This window comes from Mirounga leonina, unplaced genomic scaffold (genome assembly GCF_011800145.1).
Source record: "Mirounga leonina isolate KUSES-001 unplaced genomic scaffold, KU_Mleo_1.0 Mir_195, whole genome shotgun sequence".
NCBI classification, from domain to species: Eukaryota; Metazoa; Chordata; class Mammalia; order Carnivora; family Phocidae; genus Mirounga; species Mirounga leonina.
The window spans coordinates 842,041-862,049 of NW_023270490.1; the positions used below are offsets into that span (position 1 = coordinate 842,041).

Sequence of the window (20,009 nt, forward strand, 5' to 3'; positions counted from 1 at the left end):
GCCTCCCAGATTGCCGCGTGCGCACTCCGCGCTCAGGGGAGGAGCGTCGCAGGGCCTTCCCCCAAACGGAAGTGATGTCAGCACATGCGCAGTGACGACGAGGAGGCCGTCGGAAAGTAAGGGCCGGCCTGTGTGCGAGCTGGTTTCCGGAAGTGGTGCTGTGGCAGCATGCTCGAGGAGCTGGGTTTGATCGGGACCATAGGCGAAGATGACGAGGTGCCAGGGGATCCTGAGTCTGACTCCGGAGACGAGGAAGAGGAGGTATGAGCCGATCGGGGTTGGGGACGCGGCGGCGTGCAGATTTCCGTGATTGCTTCCCTTCTCCGTGATTCCTCGGGCCCCTGCCCCTAGCTCCTCAGCATCCTCCTGCCAGGCCGGCAAGTGTCCCTGGATGGGGACCCCAAGATCTTCCTCAGTTTGGTCGCCACTCGCTTTTCCTCACCTCTGCGCCTGTGCCGGTAACGCGCCGTGTCTTCTTGGCGAACTTAGTACCCATTCACTGGTGTTGAATCCGGGCTCTATGTAATAGATCATAGAGATCCAGGGGCCAAGCCAGTCGTGGTTCCTCATCAGGGGTTCGTTCATTAAGCCAGTATTCATTGACGTGGAGGCCATGGGACACCCGGGTGGAGGTGTCTGTAGGCTATACCTAGTGTTCAGCGTTCGGGACACAGCAGTGAACAAGACGGGCAAGGACACCACTCTTCTGAAGCTTATGCTGGGTGGGAGGGTTACAGACATTAAGCAGTGTGGCAGTTAAAAGAGGAACAGTGTCATGAAAAAGGGGCTCACCCTACAAAGATCCAGCCCAGGTGTTTGCCCCACTGTGGCCTCATCTGCCTACAGACACCTCCACCTGGGTGTCCCATGGCCTCCACGAATTCAGCTTCACCAAAGCTGAACTCGGGTCTCCCTCACCTTCCCAACCTGCTCCATCTCAAGCCAGAAACCTAAGCATCATCCTTGACAGCTGCTTCCTTCTCACTCCCCTCCAGTTTCGTTCAGGCTAGCTCAGCTCTTTTAACTTCTCCCCCTTTTCCTAGCTCACCCTAGACCAGGCCACTGCCACCTTGTGCCTGGAGACCCAGCATCCTAAGGTACCTGGTCTCCAGCCTTTCTCTTGCCCGCCGCCCCCCCCCCCCCGCCCCATTCACTACTTAGCAGCAGCTAGAATGATCTTTTCATTTCTTGAATGGAAAATTATTATTAAAAAGGACTGGAGCAAATATGGCAAATGATAATGACGAAGTTAAAATATGAAGTTCTGTACAGCTAGAAATGATATGTAATCATTATTAATAATGAACTTTAGGGTGAGAGTTCTTTTTTTTTTTAAGATTTTATTTATTTATTTGAGAGAGAATGAGATAGAGAGAGAGCATGAGAGGGGGGAGGGTCAGAGGGAGAAGCAGACTCCCTGCTGAGCAGGGAGCCCGATGCGGGACTCGATCCCAGGACCCTGGGATCATGACCTGAGCCGAAGGCAGTCGCTTAACCAACTGAGCCACCCAGGCGCCCTAGGGTGAGAGTTCTTACGACTTCTTACGAGATTGTTTAACTCAAGTGAGGAAAAAAGGTCAGTTTCTAGTTCTCAGAAGCCATAAATCAGTCAGTCTTCCTTTCCAGTTTTTAGATGTTTGGGTTTTTGTGATTGGTTTCTTTTTTTTTTTAAGATTTTTTATTTATTTGACAGAGAGAGACACAGCAAGAGAGGGAACACAAGCAGGGGGAATGGGAGAGGGAGAAGCAGGCTTCCCGCCGAGCAGGGAGCCCGATGCAGGGCTCGATCCCAGGACCCCGGGATCATGACCTGAGCCGAAGGCAGATGCTTAACGACTGAGCCACCCAGGCGCTCCCAATGATTGGTTTCTAACTTAATTGAATTGCTGCAAGAGAAGAAAGTCTGTATGATATTGATTCTTTGAAAGTTTTTGAAGATTTGCTTAAAGGCCTCTTGTGTGATCAGTTTTTGCACCTATTCCATGTTTGTTCAGAATGTGCACTCTCTAGCGGTTGATGCAGCGTTGTCTATAATGTTCACAGGAGCGAAGCTTGTTGATTGTGCTCTTCAGATTTTCTGCAGACACTTATTTTTTGTCTGCTTAATCTGTCAGTTACTGAGAGAGCCACGTTAAGATCTCCCATGACAATTGTAGATTCCTGTTCTGTGTTGTTTCAGCCCTGTAGTCATCCTGCTTCTCCCTCTTTTCAGGGGCCCATCGTGCTGGGCAGAAAGCAGAAAGCCTTGCAGAAGAACCGGAGCACTGATTTCAACCCTGACTTCATTTTCACTGAGAAGGAGGGGGCATACGATGGCAGCTGGGCCATGGCCGATGTCATGAGCCAGCTCAAGAAGAAGGTGAGAACGGACAGTGATTGGCAGTTCCAGGCCGTGGGCTATTGAGGTTGGACAGTAGGTTTTGGGGTCTAACCTCACTGCCTTTTGCCATCTGCTTACATTCAGCAAATGCTGGAACTCTTGGAAATATGTAGTGTAGTTTTGATGGGGTGGGGAGAAGAGTCACAAAAACCCCCAGTCTTGATTAAAACCAAAGTGTAAAATGTTGCAACATAGATTTATTACAGACTAATTACAAACACATGAATTGATCTACAGATGATATTTTAAAGTATCAGAAATATCTTTTTTCTTTTTTTAAAGATTTTTATTTATTTATTTGAGAGAGAGAGAATGAGAGAGAGCACACGAGAAGGGGGAGGGGCAGAGGGAGAAGCAGACTCCCTGCCGAGCAGGGAGCCTGATGCGGGACTCGATCCTGGGACTCCAGGATCATGACCTGAGCCGAAGGCAGTCGCCCAACCAACTGAGCCACCCAGGCGCCCAAAGTATCAGAAATATCTTATTTCCTTCATTAGAAGATGTCCATGACGGCTTTTCCTGGAGGAGGGCATGACGAACTCAGATTAACTTCCGTATATATATTAAGGGAGACCATTCCTGATATTATACACACTAAAATGTGAAAACGTTTCAGAGGAAATCTGGTAATACTGGTCTACTGGTTTAGGAATACCAAATATTACATATAAATTGCTTGACTTAGAAAAGAAGTGGGCATAGCTATGTTAAAATGGTCTCTTTTTGTAGGTGTTCTCTCCTTGTTTTGAATACTAGAGAGAAACCTTTGTTACATTAGTTTGTAACAAAGAACAATCTAGCATGCACCCTTGGTAGTAGTGTTTTGATCTGCCCCACAGACGCTGTCATTCTGTCACTTGCCAGGTGATCTCACTGTTTAGGGTCCCTGGTTCCCACATAGCATAGCCAAAGCTGCCACAGATGTCACCGTCATCTGCTTATTTGTCAAGATCCCATGTTTTCCTTTGAATCCGGTGAGCGAGCTAGAAGGTGCATCAGCGACATTTTCCATTCCATGGGCCTCAAAGAGAAATGCTGCAGAAATAGCACAGAGCTATTTACACCAGACTCTCTTGGTGTTCTGATTAAAATCAACTAGCATTGCCTTTTCATGGTTACCTGGACAGGATTTCTTTGTGATTTTTTTTTTTTTTTTTCCTTTTCAGTACTTTTTCAGAGAATGCCAGAGAAATTTTCCTTTTTCAAAATAATTATGAAATGTTTGTTTCCCTGTTCCATGTTTTGATGAAAGTTCACTCCAGGTTCACTTAACAAATTTTACATTTGTTCCCAGGTCCGGGTATATAGGCCCCATGTAATTAAAGACTTGGTCTTACAAAGCTTGCAGTCCAGCAGGGTAAAAGATAAGTAAACAAATAATTACAAATACAAAAACAAATAGTTAATTGTAGTCGTGGCAAATGCCGTGGCAGTTCAGGGTGCTTTGAGCATAGGTAAAGGAGGCCTGCCATTACTTACCCTTTCTAAAAGTTTCAGCAGAATTTGCTTTGATTTCAGCCTTTAATTGCTAGGCTAAATTCTGTCTGATTGGCATGGGGAAGGATTTTTCTAAGTAGCATTCAGCTATAAATGTGACATCTCTTGGTAATTCTGTTCTTCTTAATAGTAAACACCTTCCAAAATGTGGATGTTCTTCTTGGTTCCAGGTAAAGATTTTTCACACTTGACTATTTATTTGTTTTGTTGTTGTTGTGAATAATCTGCAGATTGATTAATCTATCCAAGGACAGACGAGCCTCTTGTGTATTAACATTGGAGACCCAACCCTCAGAGAAACCTTGCTTTGTCTCTTTCCCATATATATGCTTCTTTTTTTTTTTTTTTTTTTTTTTTAAAGATTTTATTTATTTGCGAGAGAGACAATGAGAGACAGAGAGCATGAGAAGGAGGAGGGTCAGAGGGAGAAGCAGACTCCCCGCTGAGCAGGGAGCCCGATGCGGGACTCGATCCCGGGACTCCAGGATCATGACCTGAGCTGAAGGCAGTCGCTTAACCGACTGAGCCACCCAGGCGCCCCCATATATATGCTTCTTATTCATCTTATTTTTATCTGCAGAGGGCAGCCACTACATTAGATGAGAAGATTGAGAAAGTTCGCAAGAAAAGGAAAGCAGAGGTGAGAAAGCAAAGCAGGTACTTCTCTGTGGAAAGCCCTGAGCTTTGCCCTCCACACGACCCCACCATTTTTCTTTAAGCCTGAATTGGAGTGCGGGGGTGCAGACAGGCTTCTCTGTGTGTCTGTTGTTAATAATCACTGAGAGTCCGCAGAGCGTTCTGCCCAGGCTGGAGAGCATGGTATTGCTCTTCAGAGGTTCTAGATTTCTTGAAGTTTGTAGTTGCCTTGCTTTACTATAATATTTTTTCCAGGATAAAGAAGCTAAGTCTGGGAAGTCAGAGAAGGAGAAAGAAGCAAAGGAGGGCTCTGAACCAGAGGAGCAGGAAGACCCTGAAGGGAAAGATGAGGAAGGCCCAGAAGATGAAGACTCAGAGACCGATTACTCGTCAGCTGATGAGAACATCCTCACCAAAGCAGGTGAGCGTTACAGAGACGCTGTCGGAAACGGGGACAGGAAATTGGAACGAGTCCACCTTTCCTTTGTAGGACTTCCTGTGTTCTTCTACAGTCACATTTAAGATCTCCATATTGAACTCCTAGCTTCTCTTTTTTCCTTGGGGTTTTGTTAGGGTTGTTGTACTTTGCTGGCAGACCATACCCTTTCCCTCCTCCCCAGCCCCACACAGCTGCTGGCACCTCTAAGACTCAGACTTATTTGGGGTTATAGGTCCCCCACATCCCACCTCAGATGGGCCCAGCCGCGTGGTGGGTCCTTCGTAAATATTTCTTGCAGAAAGGAGTGCTCGAGCATGATAATAGAGTGCAGTGGTTGAGAGCCTGGCCTCTGGAACTTGCCGAGCTTGCTGCACGTGTCCTCACTGTCAAATGAAGCTAATGAGAGTAGCCCCCTCAGGCTGTTGTGTGGATTCAGTGAGGTAGCTACAGAAAGCACTTAGGACAGCGGCTAGCAGATTATAAATGCTCAGTAAGTACGAGCCCTGATGGTCAGCTCTATTTTTCTCCACAGATACACTCAAAGTAAAGGAGCGGAAGAAGAAGAAAGGACAAGTGAGCATGAGCATGGAAAAGAGCATGCAGCTTATTTTTGCAACCTGACAGGACTTTAAGGCCAGTTAGTTTCCTTGGGCCCATTTTGCTGAATTCTCATTCTGTCTTTTGATTTCCTGGTGTAGGAAACAGGAGGATTTTTTGAAGATGCATCTCAGTATGATGAAAACCTCTCATTCCAGGACATGAACCTTTCCCGCCCTCTTCTGAAGGTAGTTGCTTCCTTTGGCAACCATGGAATTATTGCAATCACCCCTTAACTAGGCTCCCTGCCCTAAACTGGGCTCTTTGCCTCCCTAAATTCTGTTGTCCACACAGCTGCAGAGAACCCTCTTAATAAGTTCCATCTTGGCCTATTAATCCTTGCCCTTTCTGGTCTCCTCTGGTGATGTCTCCTAGCACTCATTCTGCTCTGGCCACCTTGGCCTCCTCCTTGGCCCTCAAACAGGTTAGGCGTTTTCTTCCTCAGGGCCTTTGCACTTACTGTTCCCTCTGCCTGGAAAGTTTTTCCAGTAATCTGGTTGGGGTGCTCCTCACCTCTTTCAGGGTTCTACTCAGTATCTTCTGCTCAGTGAGACTTTCCCTGACCCTACTATAAATCGTACTCGTTCCCAGCCCCCTTGAATGCTGTGGTTTTCTCCATATGGCATGTGATGATTTTTGGTCTTTTTCCCTACCAAACTGTAAGATTGCCAAGGGCAGAGTCTTTATTTCTTTGGTTTACTGCTGTATCTCAGTGCCTCGAACAGATCTCCCACGTAGTTGGCACTCGAATGTTTGTAGAATGAATGACTGGGAGGGACTGAAGGAGTCACCACCTGTGTGGAAACCTGCCTTGTTTGTTTCATGCTGAGACTCCTCCTCCCCATCCTGTATGACCCCATCTTTTCTCTTCAGGCCATTACAGCCATGGGCTTCAAGCAGCCCACCCCAATCCAGAAGGCATGCATACCTGTGGGTCTGTTGGGGAAGGATATCTGTGCCTGTGCAGCCACTGGGACAGGTATAAAGGATAGTGACTTGGGGGGTGGGGAGAGGAGGAGGCAGGAGGAGGATGTTCAACCTACAGCATGGGTCTAGGTTGATTTACACAAGGGCCACTTTGCTAAATATGCAAATACAAATTGTAATGCAATAACACTATATATTCTTGCTTATTAATTTCCCTTAAATCTCAACATATATTTTCCCATTTCTTTAAGTACTCTTCACTTTTTTTTTTTTTAAAGATTTTATTCATTTATTTGACAGAGAGAGATACAGTGAGAGAGGGAACACAAGCAAGGGGAGTGGGAGAGGGAGAAGCAGGCTTCCCGCGGAGCAGGGAGCCCGATGCGGGGCTCGATCCCAGGACCCTGGGATCATGACCTGAGCTGAAGGCAGACGCTTAATGACAGAGCCACCCAGGTGCCCTAAGTACTCTTCACTTTTTAAAAATGGTTGTATAGTATTCTGTTATATAGCTGTTTCTGCTTTATAATTAACTGCACTAATATATAATGTTGTGCTGAACATTTTTTACTCCTATGACTGGGGATTATGTATAAATAAAGGTGACCTTCATGAGACCCCCTGAAATCTATAACCTGTAACTATTCCTATTAGGGTGTCTCTGATCATGATCTCTTGTTGCTGCCATAATAAGAGTAAAGATTTTTTTTTTAATTTAAGAGGGGCCGGGGGAGAGGGAAAGGGAGAGAGTGAATCCTCAAGCAGACTCCCTGCTGAGAGCGGAGCCCAGTGCAAGGCTTTATCCCATGACCCTGAGATCATGACCTGATCTGAAATCAAGAGTCAGACGCCCAACCAACTGAGCCATCCAGGTGCTGCAATAGGAGTAAAGATTTTATGAAACAGACTTTCATCATGGTGTTCTGTATCAGTAAATTATAGAGTAGAAGTAGTCACATGACAGAATATTATGCAACCATTTGAAAGTAAAGAGTATTTAAAGAAACAGGAAATATGGTTTTTTTGTTTTTGTTTTTAAGTGATCTCTACGCCCAGCATGGGGCTCAAACTCATAACCCCAAGATCAAGAGCTGCATGCTCTACCAACTGAGCCAGCCAGGTGTCCCTGTTATGCTTTTTTTGAAAGGGATTACTGAACAGAATATATAGTGTTACTGCATTAAATTTTTAATTTTTATATTTCTGTCCATTAAGAAAAATGTTGGTAATCTAGATACCATTAGGTTAATGTTTATCTCTGGTTGGCTGAACTGTGGGTGATTTTTATTATTTTCATATTTTTTTTGTACTTCTCAGATTTTTTACGTTGGCCCTGTGAAAAAAAGCTTTATGAAAAAAAAGTTGCTTCATTTCCCCTTGAGCATATATGTAGGTCTTCTGGGCTCAGGTGAAAACCTGAACCTTGAAGGGACTGAAGCTCCTCTCACTGGTTCCTGCTGCCTTCTCCAGGTAAAACTGCTGCTTTCGCCTTGCCTGTCTTGGAGCGTCTGATCTACAAACCCCGCCAGGCTCCTGTCACGCGCGTGCTCGTGCTGGTTCCCACCCGAGAACTGGGCATCCAGGTGCACTCCGTCACCAAGCAGCTGGCTCAGTTCTGCAACATCACCACCTGCCTGGCCGTGGGTGAGTGTCTGGCGGCCCCTGAGAGACTGTGAAGTGGTGGAGGGTGGGTGTGCCCCACCATCTGAGGATGACAAGTATCAGGAAAGCCTTCCTGTGATTAAACCCACTTGAAAAACCAGATGAGGTGTTTTCAGAGTAGAGAGCTTGGGGGGAAGGGAGAGGGTTTCACTGAGATTTAACGAGCCTTAAAAAATGAAACTTCAAAATTCAGGGCAAAAAAATTTTCTTGGGACTGAACAAATTTAGGATGTAATTTTTGCTTTGTATGAATAGAGAATCAAATATTTGGGGCAGAATTTTTCTGTTGATATTCTATGGTACTGTTCTCCAACCTTCATGTAATCCTCTCTGTGCAGTGGGAAGGCAAAGGGGATGGAGAAATTGTTTGCTTTGACAGCTGCTTCTGTCAGTCCCTGGGTGTTTGAATCCTTCGGTTCTGAAGTGCCCTCATGTCATCATCTTTTTTCACACTTAGCATAGTTGTAATGAAATAATCTGTCTCTCCCAATGTCTTGTAAAATCCACACAGGCGGGGCCTTTGTCAGTCTTGTTCTCTGCTGTTTCCCTGGCATCTGGCATGGGACGTGGCAGGTGGCAGGGCCCAGTCCAGACTGTTGAACAACTGACTGACTTGGCCACTTGGCGGGGCTCTTCTCTGCAGGAGGCTTGGATGTGAAGTCTCAGGAAGCAGCTCTGAGGGCAGCGCCCGACATCCTCATCGCCACCCCAGGCCGGCTCATCGATCATCTCCACAACTGCCCTTCCTTCCACCTGAGCAGTATTGAGGTGCTCATCCTGGATGAGGCTGACAGGTACACCTGAAATGGTGGGGCCCCAAGTGCTCCAGGGTCCTGGGGGCCACACCCCAGAAGAGAACCTGCTTCTGCATTAGTCTTCATGGATCTTGCCATGGCCATGTGTGCGATGACAGTTCAGCTGCTCACATCTGGACATCTGTTCATCATTAGTCTGGATTATCCTGCCTTTTTTCTCTCTCTGTGATGTAATGGTTAAGAGGGAGGGTAAATCAAATTCTGGCTCTGCCATTTCCTAACTGAGATTTGGAAATATTATTTAGATTCTTTGTTTGTTTAAGCTTTTTAAAATTTTTAAGTAATCCCTATACTCAACATGGGACTCGAGCTCATAACCCTGACATCAAGAGTAGCATGCTCCACCAGCTGAGCCAGGCAGGCACCCCTTTTACTTAGATTCTAAAGCAAATCTCTTCTTGTTTGTGAGGGATAAGAATTACACCCCCTTTCATGGTGTGGAGGATTCCACGAGGAATACAGTAGAGTGGCAGTGCACGGTGAGGACTCAACAAACAGCCTCTATTACTGTGGTAGGGGACTCCCTGCCTCCCTCTTCTCTCATACGGGTCCCATCTGTTGCCCTCTTTCCTTCATGACCGAACAGAACGAACCTCAGTGAACTGGACTCATGATCAGAGTGGGGGCAGGGGAAGGAGGCCACAAGCCCAAAGCCCATTCAGATTTACTCTCCAATTGAAGCATCTCCAAACTAAAGAGGTCCTGAGCTGAGCTTCGGACCCCATATGCCCCTCCCTCCCTTTCCCATCTCCGGCCATGGCAGCTCTGTCCTCCCAGTGGTTCAGGCCAGAATTGTTTGCATCGCTCGTGTCCTCATCTCCCACCCACAAAGCATCCATTGGGAAGTCCTATCAGCACAGCCCCACGTAGGGGCTTCTGCGCTTTCTGTCCCCTCAGCTTGGAATGACCTGTACCTTCCTCAGGTTTCTGCTCCAGTTGTCACTTATCCGAAGGGCCTTTGCTGGCCACTGTCTACAACAGTTCCTGCTTTCCACTCTCTGAGGTGCTATGCCTCTCCAACCTCCTACATTGTCACCTGAATGCCTGTGTGGTGGTTGTGACCCTTCTCTCCTCTGGAACATATTTATGAGGGGCTGGCTTTGTGCTGCTTGCTGCTCTGTGCCCAGGGTTGCGTCTAGTATGCAGCACATGCTCAGTAAGTGTTCGTTGAATAACTGATTGATTTCCCCAGAGCAAATGAACCATTCTTGAGTCATGAGGGAGGTAAAGGAGATCTTTCTGAGCAAAGGGAATGTGATCTGATTGAGGTTTTAAAGGGGAAGGGAACTGTCTTCTTAAAAAATGTTAAAGTCTCGGGCGCCTGGGTGGCTCAGTCGTTAAGCGTCTGCCTTCGGCTCAGGTCATGATCCCGGGGTCCTGGGATCGAGTCCCACATCGGGGAGGCCTGCGTCTCCCTCTCCCACCCCCCCTGCTTGTGTTCCTGCTCTCACTATCTCTCTCTCTGTCAAATAAATAAATAAAAATCTTTAAAAAAAAAAAAATGTTAACGTCTCAGAAGACCAAGAAAGGCTGTGGATGTTTCCTATTAAGGAGATCAAGGACCATGACAAGTAAATGCGGTACGTGATGCTCACCTGGAGCCTGAACTGGGGAAGAAATACTGTGAAGGACTGAGTCAGCTGAACAAATTGGAGTCAGAGTAATCCTCTGACTAATATTACCTACAAAGACAAAAAGGTTTCTTTACAGTGAATAGAACTGGTCGATACCACCTCAGTCATGTGATCAAACTCACGTCAGTGGTACTGGAACAAACGGACAGTCTGTGTCTCCTGATGGAGAGGGAAGTACAAAGCCGCACCCCTGCACGTTCTCGCCTCCATGAGTTACTGAATCCAGTCACTGGGAAATGAGCAAAGACAATGTAAAAAGCTTGAGGAGACTTCTGTAGATTAAGGGAGACTGAAGAAACATGACAACCAATGCAACATAGGAACTTCAGTTTCCTGGATTAAAAAAATAAAAAGATAGCTATAAAATGACATTTGGGGGACAATTAGGGATATTTGAACTTGGACTGTACTTCAGGTATTATTCAAACACTTAAATGTTTGGGGTGTGATAATGACATGATGGTTATATAGGAGAAGGTCTTTTCTTAGGCAATGTGTGCTGGAATGGTTAGGGGTAAGGTGTTGTGATGTCTGCCACTTACTCATGTATAGTTCAGAAAAAAGAAAAAAGATAAAGCAAATGTGGCCAAATGCTAGTTCTTGATGAATCTTAGTGAAAGGGTAAACTAACAATATTAATACATAAGTAAATAAACAAGCCTGAAATGTAACCAGTTACAACATCAGAACATCAGCTTGTCTGATGTTTTCTGTCCATCATTGTGACAGATGTGAGCTCAGTCCATTTCTCTTGATTCCTTCTCCCTGCTCGTCAGGATGCTGGACGAGTACTTCGAGGAACAGATGAAGGAAATCATCCGGATGTGTTCCCACCATCGCCAGACCATGCTCTTCTCAGCCACCATGACAGACGAGGTGGGCCACAGGAATTCTGCTTGGTGGGGTGAATGCAGAGGACCCAGGCTGGGCTGCAGGGGGTGGCCTGGGGCAAGCATGGCTTGCCTCCGCCCCCATCCCCACCCCCTACCCCCCGCCTCCTGGCAGATGAGTGAGCATCCCTGTGTTTGTGCTGGGCAGGTAAAAGATCTGGCTTCTGTTTCCTTGAAGAATCCTGTCCGAATATTTGTAAACAGCAACACGGATGTGGCCCCCTTCCTGCGGCAGGAGTTCATCCGGATCCGGCCGAATCGGGAAGGGGACCGGGAAGCCATCGTGGCAGGTGAAAGCCCAGGGAGGGACTGGGCAGGGGGGTGCTGGACTCCCTTGGCCCTGTGGGTGGCACACTCAAGCGGCTGGGTGTTGCCTGGCACTTCTTCTGACGGGCTCCCCTGACCTGTTGCGTGGTACTGCCATTAATGTGCTCTGCCACTTTGGCCTTGGGTCCTTCCCCCTTTCTTCTGTCACCTCACCTCCCTCCCACAGTCCAGTCCTCCTTAGGTACTGCTGAACGCCCAGCCACTTCCCCCAAAACTGCCCCTCTGGCCCTTGGTTTAACCTGCTGCCTCTCTTGCCTGAATTGTTGCAGTGGCCTTAGACTAGGCTCCTACTCCCACTCTTGTCCCTTGGTGACCATTCTCCACACTGCAGATCATTTAAAATGATCATTTACAAGCGAACATCACTCATGTTATCTCCCTATTTACAACGGTCGGGTGTCTCCCATTGCTTTCAGTCCACAGTCCACACTCCCTAGGGAGTCCTGTACAGCCCTCTGGGACCTGGCCCCTGCCTACCTGGAGTCCTCAGCCTGGGTGCCCAGCCATACTCTCCTGCTTCCGTTCTCTCAAACACACCAAGCTTGTCCTGCCTTGCCTATTTCTTCACGTTTGCTCCTTCCTTCCTCTGCCTGGAATCTTTCCTCAAATCTTGTGAACGAGCCTGCCCTGTCATTTAGCCTAACATCACCTCTTTAGAGAGGCCAGCCCTAAAGCTGCCTCTCCATCTTCCCTTCCCTCTCTCACAGCATTTGTCACCCTTGGGAATTGGGAATTGGCTTCTCTGTGTCCTGGACTGGGAGCCTCACAAGGCAGGGACCTTGCCTGTCTCCCCCAGTGCCAGCCACATCAGCTCCTTCACAGGTGTGGAGGGAGTCTATCGGAGGTGGCTTCCAGCTCAATCTTCTCTCCCCACCAGCTCTGCTGACAAGAACCTTCACTGACCATGTGATGCTGTTCACCCAGACCAAGAAGCAGGCCCACCGCATGCACATCCTTCTGGGGCTCCTGGGGCTGCAGGTGGGCGAGCTCCACGGCAACCTATCACAGACGCAGCGGCTGGAGGCGCTCCGGTAAAGTTCAGGGGGCTGAGGCTCCCTCCCATCCTTTAGAGAGGGCTCTCCTCATTGAGAGAGAGAGAATACCACCCAGAGGTTATGTTAGAGCGATTGCAGGGGATACAGACGGCACAGTCCCCCAGTGTAAAGATTTTAGTCCAGCTGCTGTAAGGTTAGGTCTTAGATACATTGAGAATTCCTCATAGTCTCGCAGAAGCTGACACTGATGCCCTAGGGCTTGAGTGTTGGAGCTGCTGAGAGGGGCCATGGCAGGAAATTCTGGCTTGGGAAGACACAGCACATGTCCTGTTCTCTATAGCTTTTCCAGAGCAGTGGGCATACCTGTTAGAACGAGATTTGAAATCAAAGCCAGCCACCATTTCCTGAGCATGTACTTTGCCACGTCCTGTGTTTTCCATGTGTTTTTGTTTAATTCTTGTAGAATGAAGTCATGCTTATAGGCCAGGAGGGACCCTTTAGAATTCTTCACCTGTCTGCATTTATCATAGGCAGCTGCAGGGTATTTTTTTTTTTAAAAGGCTGCTTTGAGCGGAGACATTTGCATTTGCTACTTCCTACAGTCTAGCTCTGTGGTTCCTGAACTTCCATATTTGTAGGAGTTGGGGCTTAAGGTGGTATAAACCAAACTATGTTTGTTCTATGTTACAGGATGTTTAAGGTGTCATGTGAGTATCAGATGGTCTGACGTTTAGGATCTCATTTAGATTATCACTGTGACAATCTGTACTCTGCTGCTTGAATCCAAAAGGATTTGTGTTCTCTCTGCTGGCTCAGCCTCCTGTGGAGCATTTTTGGGGTTGAGTATCCAGGTGAACATCTGTTTGTGGCTATTTCTAGGCGCTTTAAGGATGAACAGATCGACATCCTTGTGGCCACAGATGTGGCAGCCCGTGGACTTGACATCGAGGGGGTTAAAACGGTGAGCAGCCTCTGTCTTCCTTGAACTTTGCTGGGAGTCTTTTTGCCTCCTTGTGTTCTGACTCTCTCCAACTGGTCTGACTTTGACCTTCCAGGTAATTAACTTCACAATGCCCAACACCATCAAGCATTACGTCCACCGGGTGGGGCGAACAGCGCGGGCTGGCAGGGCTGGGCGCTCGGTGTCTCTGGTGGGAGAAGAGGAGCGGAAGATGCTGAAGGAGATTGTAAAAGCCGCCAAGGCCCCCGTGAAGGCCCGGATACTTCCCCAAGGTGAGCAGGCACCACTGTAGCAGCTCAGGGCGGTTGGGGTGGGCAGGGTGGGTCCTGGATCAGACTCTGTGGGACAGAGCCAAGAGCAGAGGGTAATAGGTGAGAGTAGTCAGGAGCTGGATTTGAACTCCAGGCCTGCCACTTCCTTGCTGAGTGACCCTGGGCCGGTCTCCCCTTGCCCCTCTGTGTCTCTCTTTCTGTGAAAGGAAATGATGACAGACTTACACTTCGAGTGCCCCACTCATAGGTTATTTTCCAACCTTTGGGAAGAGAAGGCTTCTTCTTGGGGCAAAAGCCCTATTAATCACCACCCCCCTTCCTTTTGGTGGGGGAAAGAGGTCAGCACTTACTTGTTTTTAGATGTCTTTCGTTCATTTCTTTCTCATCTGCAGGGTCACATTCTTTGTTTTTTATATTTATAAAAATAACATATATATATTCATTATTAGAAATTAGTAAATAAAAGCCAAAATGTAATTGCTTGTGGAAGAGCTCACCACTGTTAGCATTTAGGCACATATCCTTTGAGACCTTTATTCCATTTATACATGTCTTTTTTCTTTCATTTTTTTCATTTTCACTTAACTCATTCTATCAGCTAGCAATTATTGAGTACTACCAAGTGCCGGGTGCTGTTTATTCTATCCTAGGTATTAGGGATATAGCAGGAAACAAAACATCTGATACTCTGGTAGGAAGAAGACAATAAATAATAAGAGTAGATGTGATCCAGAATGTCAGGAGGAGAGATGCTGCTTTCGAAAGCTGTTTAGGAAAGGCCTCTGGACAGATGGCATTTGAGCTGAGTCCTAGATAAGAATGAGGTAACCATGAGCAGTCTGCAGACAGTGTGCCACGCAGAGAAAACCAGGGCAAAGCCTCTGAGGCAGGAGCGGACGCGGTGTGCGAGTCCGTGAAGGAAGAGCCAGAGAGGGCCCAGGGCACGGTGAGCAAGGGTGGAGATAGAAGCTCCGAGAGGTAGGCAGGGGCCACATGTAGGAGTTTGAAATTTATTCCAAGCGCAGCAGGCTCTTTGGGGGTGGGGTGAGGAGGGGGTGTGTTGTGAAGTGGAGAAGTCACCCATAAAAAACCCCAATTTTCTGTTGTCACTAAATACACATCTCTATTATTTTCATCAGTTACACAGTATTTATCCTTGTTTAAAAATTTTTGTCGTTCTCTTCCCTTGAGATGTCATCCTCAAATTCCGGGACAAGATTGAGAAGATGGAGAAGGACGTGTATGCAGTTCTGCAGCTAGAGGCCGAGGAGAAGGAGCTGCAGCATTCAGAAGCTCAGGTAGGGCTGCACCGAGACTGGGGCGGGGGGGGGGCCTGCAGGGCGGGGCGGGAAGCGGGCCACGGCGGTCCCTGCCAGTCCTGCCCTGCCATACCCGGTGTCGGCCAGCCAGGTGCTGTCCTGCAGCTGCCGTGTGACATCTTAACAGTTGGTGCTGTCGTGGCAGCCACCCTTGTGCTGTCTCCACAGATCAACACAGCAAAGCGGCTCCTGGAGAAGGGGAAGGAGGCACCGAACCACGAGCCTGAGAGAAGCTGGTTCCAGACCAAGGAAGAGAGGAAGAAGGAAAAAAGTACGTTGGAGAGGTCCCTCAGAAAGCTGGGTCTGAGTTCTCCTGGAACTTAGCACAGCCACTGCTAGGCCTGTTCCCAGAAGAACTGAGAACAGGGACTCAGAGGCACACCGTATGCCGGTGTCCAGTGGCCAAGGGGTAGAAGTGACCTGTGTGTGTCAGCAGATGGACAGTCACAGGAGATGTGGTGGGCACGTCCCATAGAGGATGGTTTAGCCATAATGAAGTGGATACACACTGCAAGGGTGAACCTAAGTGAAATGATCCAGATGCAAAAGGACAAATAGATATGATCCTCCTTATATGAGGTAAATCCATAGATGCAGAAAGTAGAACAGAGATTACTAGGGGTTGTGGGGAGGGCGTTATGAACGGTTACAGAGCTTCTGTTTGGGGATGATGAAAAAGTTACAGAAACAGGTCACGGTGATGGTTGTGCAATCCTGTGCACATGATTAATGCCACCAAGTTGTGCACTTAAGAATGGGTAAGGGGTGCCTGGATGGTGCAGTCAGGTTAAGTGTCCAACTTTCAGTTTCAGCTCAGGTCATGAGATCGAGCCCCGCATCGGGCTCTGCAGTCAGCACGGAGTCTACTTAAGACTGTCTCTCCCTCTCCCTCTGCCCTTCTCCCTGCTCTCTCTCTCTCAAATAAATAAACATTAAAAAAAAAATAAATGGGTAAAATGGCAAATCTTATGTTGTACCTGTTTTGCCACAATTAAAAAAAAAAAGTAGGTCAGGAATATTTATAAGTATTCCCTGCCCTCCCCACCCCCCTTTTTATCACACAAATTCACATTTTTCTACACCTTGTTTTTTCCAGTTAATTTTATAGCTTAGATTTTATACAGGCACATACATAGCTGCCTTTTTTTTTTTTTAATGGCTGCATAGTCTTCCATCATGTGGATAGATTATAATTTATTTAATTAATCCCCTGTTGAGGGACATTGAAGTTGTTTGTAATCTTTTGCTATTCCAGCCATGTAGTGAATTAACTGTACAAATGCCCTTTCACAATTAAGCACGTGCATTTGATTTGCAGGATAAATCCCCGAAAGTGAAATTGTAGGCTAGAGGATATGTGCATTTATTATTTTGTTAGGGATTGCAAAATTACCCTCCAAAGAGGTTGTACCAGCAATTTTTTTTTTTTTAAAGATTTTATTTATTTATTTGACAGAGAGAGACAAAGCGAGAGAGGGAACACAAGCAGGGGGAGTGGGAGAGGGAGAAGCAGGTCTCCCACGGAGCAGGGAGCCCGATGCGGGACTCGATCCCAGGACCCTGGGATCATGACCTGAGCTGAAGGCAGACGCTTAACGACTGAGCCACCCAGGCGCCCTGTACCAGCAATTTAAGAAATACTGCCTATATCTGATGGGACAAAAAGGGTGCATGCATGTTAAATTTCTGTGTTAAACATAGTTACAACTATATGGCGGGAGGGTCTGGGAGTATAAGTGAACCAAATCATCTTTCACAACACGATGTAGATAACGAATGTCTCAAGTGGATTAATGGAGAAATAGTGGAACAAGCATGTTAGTGAGATGGAGAGGTAACCACCAGCAGAGGATGTGAGTTGCTGCTTCTCATTTTGAACTCTTATGTACCAATTTAAAATATGTGTACTTCTTTTAAAAAAAGATGTTAAACAGTACCTGAAATCTCGTACTCTCTCCTCATTCTAGTTGCCAAGGCTCTGCAGGAGTTTGACTTGGCCTTAAGGGGAAAGAAGAAGAGGAAAAAGTTTATGAAGGATGCCAAGAAAAAGGGGGAGATGACAGTAAGTGGTTGGGTCCCTGCCCAGTGGCATGGGTCAGCACTTCTGGTCTGTTCCGTACTCACATCATCCTTTCTAGGCAGAGGAAAGGTCCCAGTTTGAAATCCTGAAGGCACAGATGTTTGCTGAGCGCCTGGCCAAGAGGAACCGCAGAGCCAAGAGGGCCCGAGCAATGCCTGAGGAGGAGCCAGCAAGAGGCCCTGGTAGGCAGATGGGGAGCCCATAGGAGCTCGTAGGAAGGTTCTCCCTGAAACTTGTGCTTCTGGTCAGGGAGAAAATTGGAGGGTTAATAAGAGCCCATATTTTTTGAGTAATGTGTGTACCAGTATGTACAGCTATTTTTGGGTTCCCAAGTGGTGAAGTGACCCCATGGTTAGTGGGGAGAGCTAGGATCTGAACCCAGACCTTTCTGACTCGAGCCTAAGTCCTTACAAACTGCTCCTTGGAGGAGCAGGTCAGGGTAAAAAGAAGTGAAGTCAGTCTTCAGCCCATTTCACATTTCAGTGGTTCTTTTCACTTTGGGACTCTGCAATCATCCTTTGGAGTGGTTCGTCACACCTGCCACTTCTGAATTCCTCATCCCTTCTCTGCTGGGATCCGATGTCTTGTTGCCATGTCAGTAAATCATCTGGCCAGAACATCCCCTGAACTTGGAACCATTACCCTGAACTTAAGGATACGATTTAGAAGCTTGAGCCAAAGAGGACATATCTAACCCATGCTTTCTGTGCACAGCCAAGAAACAAAAGCAGGTGAAGAAATCTGTATTTGATGAAGAGCTTACCAACACAAGCAAGAAGGCCCTGAAACAGTATCGAGCTGGGTAGGGTTTTAAGTCATCATGGGGCTCTTTGTATTTTGATCAAAGCTATATACCTTCTTCCTCCTTCTGTACTCCCCAATTCCCATATACTTGTAGCTTTATAATATATAATTTTAAGGGTTCCTGTCTGACACCCCCCCCCCCCGCCCCCCATCCCCAGCTAAGCCCATCTCTGGATCCCAGGGTGAGAACAGGAGGAAAGTGTTAAGGCCCTCCTGCCTTGGAGGTGAAAATTTCTGGTTCAGAAATAGACCTTTCTCTCAGGAGAGCTAGAAAGGCAAAGGATCATGGTTTGCTCTTAGGAATGTGTTACCCCCCACCCCCACCCCCAGATCAGTATCCCTTGGGCTGGGGTTGGGTTGGGGGTAGACGGAACTTCCAGTCTTTTTTTAAAGCTGGGCCCTGACTTCCACAATCCCGCATTATCAGGTGGAAAGACCAGGCTTAGAACCTCAGGCCCTGAAAACGGTGCGTCAGTGACGCTGCTGCTTCATGTGGGAGCTGGGTGGGGGCGGCAATGAGACATTGTCTGTCTGTCGGGCTTCATTTCAGTGTCTCATCTTCTCACTCGCAGCCCCTCCTTTGAAGAAAGGAAACAGTTGGGCTTGCCCCACCAGAGACGAGGAGGAAACTTTAAGTCTAAATCCAGGTAATGTTTGCCCTTTTGGAGGGCCAGAGGTTGTGCCTGTTGGGGATTGGACCTTTCATGGGAAAGCTCCTCCTTCCTCTTCCTGGCTTTGGGAGTTGGGTCTTTACTCTGCGGATTTTCTTCATAGGTACAAGAGGAGGAAGTAGCCATGTTGGCCTGAAGTTCATGGGGCAGCCCTTAGATCCCTTCCTTGTGGGAAGTCATCCTGGCTTGGTCTCTTCTCTCTCCATTTGTGAAAAAAAATTTTTTAAATGTCAAGTCTGTATCATTTGTACATTAAAAAAAGAATGTGGGGCGCCTGGGTGGCTCAGTTGGTTAAGCGACTGCCTTCGGCTCAGGTCATGATCCTGGAGTCCCAGGATCGAGTCCCGCATCAGGCTCCCTGCTCGGCAGGGAGTCTGCTTCTCCCTCTGACCCTCCTCCCTCTCATGCTCTCTGTCTCTCATTCTCTCTCTCAAATAAATAAATAAAATCTTTAAAAAAAAAATTTAAAAAAAAAAAAAAGGAAAAAAAGAATGTAAGGTCGGGGGGGTGTTGGTCTGCGGAGTTACTTCCTAAGCATCCCTGTGAGTCAGCCAAGGCTCTTCTTGTTGATTAACTTTCAAATAAAGAAGATACCAAATGGGGGGTGCCTGGCTGGCTCAGAGAAGTGTACGACTCTTGATCTTGGGGTTGTGAGTTTGAGCCCCGTGTAGGGTGTAGAAAAAACAACAAATAGAAGTATATTTTGGGAGGGAGAATAAACCAATCTGAATTGTATATTTTATTCTTCTGTTCATCCCTCAATAGCATAGTCTACCCCATCTACTTCCAGTGCATCTTGATGCTTGTAGAGGAGCTGGATGTGGAGGAAGTTCTTCCTAGAAGTTCTCTTGATGTCTGTCTGTCCTAGAACTAAGAGCTGTCATCCACTGAGCATCAGCCATGTACCAGACATTCTGTGTACTGAGTGCTGTCTCATTAAATTCATTACACTCTGTGGGAGAGGTAGTCATCCCCCTTTTGCACATAAAGAAACAGAGTGTTCAGAAAAAATGGAGTAATTTTCCAAAGTTACACTGGGAGTTCAGGTTTTTGAAACCAGGGTCTACCTGAACCCATACTGACTGTGCTATGGAAGTGCTACT

General features: G+C 47.2%; 1 protein-coding gene across 3 annotated transcripts; it reads left to right on the forward strand.

Moving 5' to 3' along the window:
• Nucleotides 1-82: 82 nt before the first annotated feature.
• Nucleotides 83-19,107, forward strand: DDX27 (DEAD-box helicase 27). Of its 3 annotated transcripts, XR_004682948.1 has the most exons (22): nucleotides 83-261; nucleotides 2,213-2,359; nucleotides 4,458-4,517; nucleotides 4,769-4,934; nucleotides 5,485-5,525; nucleotides 5,651-5,737; nucleotides 6,423-6,528; nucleotides 7,947-8,120; nucleotides 8,782-8,932; nucleotides 11,364-11,463; nucleotides 11,626-11,767; nucleotides 12,682-12,835; nucleotides 13,679-13,760; nucleotides 13,855-14,032; nucleotides 15,224-15,330; nucleotides 15,520-15,622; nucleotides 17,121-17,204; nucleotides 17,319-17,413; nucleotides 17,490-17,613; nucleotides 18,146-18,233; nucleotides 18,808-18,882; nucleotides 19,010-19,107. XR_004682948.1 is itself a non-coding variant. In XM_035025374.1 (21 exons), exons 1-21 carry the CDS (start codon nucleotides 169-171, stop codon nucleotides 19,026-19,028), a joined length of 2,292 nt encoding a protein of 763 aa, XP_034881265.1. In that variant the 5' UTR covers nucleotides 84-168; the 3' UTR covers nucleotides 19,029-19,107. The 3 variants fall into 3 exon arrangements, 1 of the variants encoding a protein (XP_034881265.1); XR_004682947.1 differs by having other exon boundaries at nucleotides 17,121-17,413; XM_035025374.1 differs by lacking the exon at nucleotides 17,121-17,204 and having other exon boundaries at nucleotides 84-261.
• Nucleotides 19,108-20,009: the final 902 nt, after the last annotated feature.